At 35.3% G+C, this 5684-nt stretch overlaps 2 protein-coding genes across 2 annotated transcripts; one reads left to right on the plus strand and one right to left on the minus strand.

Moving 5' to 3' along the window:
• Nucleotides 1–1016: 1016 nt before the first annotated feature.
• Nucleotides 1017–2394, minus strand: LOC132194400 (perlucin-like). The gene is made up of 5 exons (XM_059615653.1): nucleotides 2315–2394; nucleotides 2183–2247; nucleotides 1870–1928; nucleotides 1618–1717; nucleotides 1017–1539 (listed from the first exon to the last, which is right to left on the minus strand). Exons 1-5 carry the CDS (start codon nucleotides 2377–2379, stop codon nucleotides 1301–1303), a joined length of 528 nt encoding a protein of 175 aa, XP_059471636.1. The 5' UTR covers nucleotides 2380–2394; the 3' UTR covers nucleotides 1017–1300.
• A 1836-nt stretch (nucleotides 2395–4230) lies between these two features.
• Nucleotides 4231–5213, plus strand: LOC132193169 (low affinity immunoglobulin epsilon Fc receptor-like). Its single transcript, XM_059613627.1, has 4 exons — nucleotides 4231–4389; nucleotides 4445–4500; nucleotides 4565–4664; nucleotides 4727–5213. Exons 1-4 carry the CDS (start codon nucleotides 4326–4328, stop codon nucleotides 4951–4953), a joined length of 447 nt encoding a protein of 148 aa, XP_059469610.1. The 5' UTR covers nucleotides 4231–4325; the 3' UTR covers nucleotides 4954–5213.
• The last annotated feature ends 471 nt before the right edge of the window (nucleotides 5214–5684 follow it).

The following is a 5684-nucleotide window of genomic DNA, read 5'->3' on the forward strand; positions in this document are numbered from 1 at the left end:
TTAGTGCGCTCTGCTGCGTTCCGTGATTAAAACTGGCTCGGTGCAGCAGCAGCGGCGTAATTTCCGTTTCGCGAGGTGCTAATTCAATGTCTTTCAATTCCGAGATAGCCGGCGTGATGGATGAGCTTCTGTGCAACCCCGGCCGGCGACGATTTGCGCCCGAGTGCAGTGATTTATGGCGGATCAAAGTCAGTGCGGCGTGTGGACCGAAAGGAAGCTGCGAGATGGAAAATGTTTTGGCACAATGAAGTTGTCGCTCTCGGATCTCATTTACGCCCCGCTGCGAGTTTCAATTCTGGGCAAGCTCATTTTCCGAATTGAATTGCGGCTTGAAATCGAGGAGACGCGCGTGTCCGCGCCAGAGAGAGAAATAACCTCTCGCTGTGTAATTTTCGGGCCTAATTTGATGAGACAAATCAACTTGTGTGAGTGAGAGGAATGAATAAATGTGTGGTTCATTCTTGTGAGGAAAGAAAAAAATGATGATGATGATGATGAGGTGGAAAAGGGTCAACAACTGAATTAGAAAAGGATATGATGTACTATATAATGAAAGGGGATAAACAGCCGTGGAAAATCGACGCCCGTTATTATATTATTTTTATTGCTTATTTTCGATAGTTGTTTTCTTTATTCTTTAACTCGTCCATTCAGAGCTCCATTCATATGCACGTCATTTTCCGCTCTGACGCTTTCTGCAGAAGAAGGATCTTTTCTAAGAATTTTAATGACAAAAATAGGTGTTTTTTTTTCTTCAGTAGTTCCATTATGTTTTATTTAAGTATCAAGTTAAAAATAATATTAAATAATGTTGGTTTCTCTTGTACCTTTCATTATTCTATACCTGCTCAATATAATTTAATTCATGTTTGCTGCAAAAAAAAAAGAACCTGAAGAATAAAAAAAATATCATAGAGAAATTAAAAAGAAACTACAAGATTATTTCTGATTAAATGTTACTTTATTTTTAGAGGAAAATAAATTGAAATTTCATTACTTTTTAAGAGAAATAAGAGAGATGAGATTTTAAATTTAAATTAAAATTTACAATTTTGGCATTTATATTTACTCAAAAAAAGTTGTTTCTTCTCACTCAGCTTCATAATTCCAAGTTAAAATGCTCTTTAGATATCATTTATTGGTAAACATTTACAGCTGGAAGAAGATTAATAATTTACAGGTCTAAAAGCTTGCAGTTTTTCAAAAAAAAAAATGTGCAATTTACTAAAGGACTAAAATAACAAGGAAAAATTATAAATATTTAATTCCTTATTAATTTATTATGTGATTCAATATTATTTCAATGATAAGATTCACATATGAACCTATATGGAGTTGTACAAAAAGCATCATGCCAGCTGTATGGCATATTGTAGGCGAGCATGTATGCCAAACAGTTTTCATCACTTGTGCCGCCGTCGGGTTGCTTAAAACCCCAGTTTGTGTAAGGACCCAATAGGTGTCCAGTGCTGTCCCAATAGAATTGACGTTCTTTATAAAGGTCGTTCCCTGATGTCCAAAAAGAGAGCCAATATGGAACTATGCACATTAAGTTTCAATTAAGATAGATTTGGCAGAATACACATTATGAGGAATAAGGGTCAAGGAAAAACATACTAAGTTGCGAAATAATGAATTCGTCCTCAGCCTCTGACTCGACGCTCACCAGGAACATGCCTTTGTTCTTACAAGCATAATTCGCCATGTACCAATCGAGCTGTAGTTGATCAAAGGACAATAAGGAATTTTTAATAGTCATTAAGTATTAAAAATTAATCGCATATATTTGAATTAGTTTGCAAACACATTTTTGTAATTTGATAACTTTTCTATGATATTTATTTATTTATTTACTCTAAACATACTCACTTCGATGTCAGATAATTCATAAGTGCTGTTGCCAAAAGTAAACCTTGCGCTTACGCCATCTAGAAATATGAAAAGATCGAGATTTAAAAAAAAAAAATGAATCGGAATCTGTATACTTCTTACAATTAGCTGAACTGAATTGTTAATTGAATTTTTCGCCGTTCGAATTTGAATTAGGATTATATTTTGTATACCTTCTAATTCTAAACTGACAAAATAGATGACAAAAAATTGGATATTTTGCCTAAAATATTACCCATATTTGCAAGTCTATTAAACAGCAAAAATCTTAGTCTTGGGAGTGATTATTCACCTTTAGATGCTGTGCCGACATCAACCTTTTCACCGTGTGCAGAAATCTCCCTAGAATCAGATGTCCTGCAAAGGAGGAAACAAATCAAAGAAAAGAATAGTAAACGATTCATTATAGTTGAAATTTTCATACTGTCTCTCAAAATGCCAAGCGTCTCTTTTATACGCAGCGAATGTTCTTGATATTTCTCTTTTCATGCTAATTTTGATAAAAACCAAAAGTAGGCTACCTAGGATATCACAACAGCAAAATACTTAATAATGAATCGCCTAAAAAAAGTTGAGCCACTTGTTTACAAAACCTCTTGTGATTCACGCGAATTCCTTAAAACTCTAGTCTTATCACTACTGATTATCTATTCCTAAAAATCAAAACGCATTAATTTCGTCTTCTGTGTTTGGTGCTGACAAGTGATTAATTCCAAAGACTAAGAGACGTGCGGGCAGCGCAAGGTGCGAACAGTTATTAAGAAGAAAAATTTTGTATGACTCGGGGCAGAAAAATGACAAGAGAGCATCTGCTTTTTTAGAAGTGATAAAGAACGAAACTGCAGGTTCGGAGGTGCCGAGTGGCAATCATCATTTGTAACGCGCCAACAGGCCGTCATTAAACACACCCTTTGCGTCCACACGCATCCATTTTTGCGGCTAACGATCAGAGTGGAAACGCCGGCCGAAACGAGTTTCCAAAACTGTACACTTTTTTCAACTTTTTCATTTCCTCTCTCGCTCGAGAGAGAGAGAGAGAGAGAGAGATGATTATGATTATTGGTCGGGTCGAGAGCAGAGAGAAATTTTTCAGCAGTGTGTTTTTTTTTTATTTATTGCCTCTCTTTCTCATTGCTCGCTCACGTATATTACCGTCAGGGGGCGTTTTGACAGCCGAATGAAATAGTGCCCCCGCAATTTGGATAATCACCCGAAAAAAAGAAATAACAAGAGCCTAATTTTTCTCGTCGATGATCTGCCTGCACGCGCTCGAGCTTTTTCACCCGAAAACTATTTCTTTCTTCTGTAGAACAAAAAGAATTATTGAAGAAAGAGCGGAGGCTGCGAAAGTGGTGTGTAATTAGCCGCCAATAAGTCAAGTTTTATCGCGCCTGAGAAGAGCAGTAATGTGTTGCGAGGGGCTAATGGCCGCCGATTTGCACACCTCTCTCCACATGTCAGCGCCGACTTAAAATTAATCTCGCGAAACGTGCAATTCTAAATAGCCCATGAGAGTGATTTAACTTTAAATTTGCACAGGCGATTGTGCGCTATAATTGCTAGTAATCGATTTAAAAATAAAAAATCCTACTTGAATAATTCGGCAAAAAAAAAATACTTATAATTTATTGTGATTTTTTTTTTTTTTTAATTTTAAAGAAACTTTAATCAGTATCAATATGGCTAAAGGGAATAATTATCAAACTGTGGTTTATCTTCAGGTGGTTAGAAAATGCATACAAATCGCGGAAAAATTTATTTAAAGTGTGTAAAATATTTGTTATAATAGCGAACAAAAGGAGGATTGAATGTAAATAAAATTTTCAAATGAAGTACAATAAATTAAGCAAAAATCCTATGTCCAAAATTAATCCAATCCCGTAACCACAGCAAATACACCAGATAACCTCCTATTCAATTTTTCATTTTTTTTTTCAGTCGATCATGTGGGCCACCGAATTAAAAGAAACGCCGGCCAGCGAACAAAAAATACTTGATTTTTTTTTTGGATAAGTTAAAATTAAAGTGAAAAAAATCCGCCAGCACCATGACTTAAAGAGCACAGGCGATTTTTTCTTACGTCTCGTTAGCCTAGAAAAAGTTTATAAAAATTAATTTGTAAGGAATTCTGGATACAAGTAAACTAAAGTAAGATTAAAGTGATTTTTTTATGTTATCGCTACCTTATAAGCTATATATGTACAGATTTCAATATCCTTCATTATTTGCAGTACTCAAGTACAAACAGATTTTATCTGCACACATATCTCTCACTAGCGAATTGTCTTTGAAATTACCGAACTTGATTAGATATTGATTTGCTGAGTACAAATCGCACTTAATACTTCTCATTGCTCTAATTTTTTTGTGATATGGACTTTTGACCAGTTTAGTTGGCATACGACCAGTTGCAAGATTCTGAATAGCAGATCAAGATGCGATCAAATGTGATTTGTATTTTTCTATTTATGGGGCTTGCAGCCGCTTTTCCTGCCACAGGTGATATTAATAAGTTAAATTAAAAATTTTGCAAAAAAAATCTCATTAATTTCAGGGGAAATTCAAACATTTAATTTCAAAGCCAGCTCTTACTTTATCCCAAATGAAATGGTGAAAATTTAATTTTTTATTGATTTATGATTTGAAAAAGAAATAATAATTACATTGACAAAAGCTCGACTGGTACCAGTCTGGACACGCATGTAAAGCAGTTGGTTTTGAATTAGTGAGTGTCGAGACGCAAGAGGAGGACGAATTTATTCTTTCAATCATACGTATATTTTATTTTTTTATTATTTGACGTAGTAAAAGTTTTTGTTGTCTCAACTATTAACAGGTCCATTTAATGAAAGTTTCTGGACTTCTGGCAACGACCTGTACAAAGAGGGAGAATTTTACTGGGAGTCAACAGGTCAGCTGATGGGCCCGTACTTTAACTGGGTCGGACCACCAAACCTGGGCGACGGTCAGCGCTGCGTCAGGTACCAGCTGCAATACGACCTTCTCTGGGACAACGAATCTTGTCAGTACTTATCCCGAATCGTTTGTGAAAAGGCTTCATAATATAATTTGAAGTCTACAATAAAGCTCCAATCAAATTTAAGTTTATCTTTCCAATGAGAGTTGTATTTTGATGAGGAATTTACTGCGTAATTTGATGAGTTTAAGTTGTTTTTTAAGCTTTTTCCGATGGTTATCTAATCATTTATCAATGAATAATATATTAATAATTATTGAATTTGATTATATATTTCCATAAAATATTCAGCAAAATTCATGGATTTATATATAATTTTATGATAAATACACACTGTTATCAGTTAATTTGACTTATAATTTTAGCACTCATGCCCTTAATTCTCCAAGAGACAAGAACGTCATTATTTCATATTTCACAGCAGATTTTCAAAAACATTTAAAAGCAACCATTAAAAAAATTATATTTATACTAACTTTAAGAACGACAAGCAAGTTATTCACTGCAAGATAAAAAATCTAATAATATTCGCAAAAATGTATAGTGCACAAGTGTTCTTGATATTGCTTATCTCTCGACAGTTCTGAGACTGCTGGAATGAGGGCATTTTGTTCTTTGAAATGGACTTTGGTGTTAAAAGTGGCAATTAGATTGCGTTGCGAGAAAAGATGAAGCGCATCTGCTGGTTGCGCGGCGTGTTTGTGAGTGAGAGAGGCCTCTAATTTGAGCGCATCCGTCACACCTTTCGCTCGATTGTCCGCCGCTCGCACGTTGACGAGTTAATCATGTTTCGCCCCGGCCCATTTTCGCGCCCCCT

Source organism: Neocloeon triangulifer, unplaced genomic scaffold (genome assembly GCF_031216515.1).
Source record: "Neocloeon triangulifer isolate White Clay Creek 2 clone unplaced genomic scaffold, ASM3121651v1 ptg000001l, whole genome shotgun sequence".
Taxonomy (NCBI): Eukaryota; Metazoa; Arthropoda; class Insecta; order Ephemeroptera; family Baetidae; genus Neocloeon; species Neocloeon triangulifer.

Excerpts from the sequence above, each read along its gene's own strand:
- LOC132194400 (XM_059615653.1), bottom strand. The coding sequence starts at position 2,379 with ATGAAAAGAGAAATATCAAGAACATTCGCTGCGTATAAAAGAGACGCT. Across the intron at positions 1,929-2,182 it reads TGTCGGCACAGCATCTAAAG|ATGGCGTAAGCGCAAGGTTT; the intron begins GTGAATAATCAC and ends TCATATTTCTAG. Across the intron at positions 1,540-1,617 it reads ATTCATTATTTCGCAACTTA|TTCCATATTGGCTCTCTTTT; the intron begins GTATGTTTTTCC and ends TAATGTGCATAG.
- LOC132193169 (XM_059613627.1), top strand. The coding sequence starts at position 4,326 with ATGCGATCAAATGTGATTTGTATTTTTCTATTTATGGGGCTTGCAGCC. Across the intron at positions 4,501-4,564 it reads ACTTTATCCCAAATGAAATG|CTCGACTGGTACCAGTCTGG; the intron begins GTGAAAATTTAA and ends CATTGACAAAAG. Across the intron at positions 4,665-4,726 it reads ATTTATTCTTTCAATCATAC|GTCCATTTAATGAAAGTTTC; the intron begins GTATATTTTATT and ends AACTATTAACAG.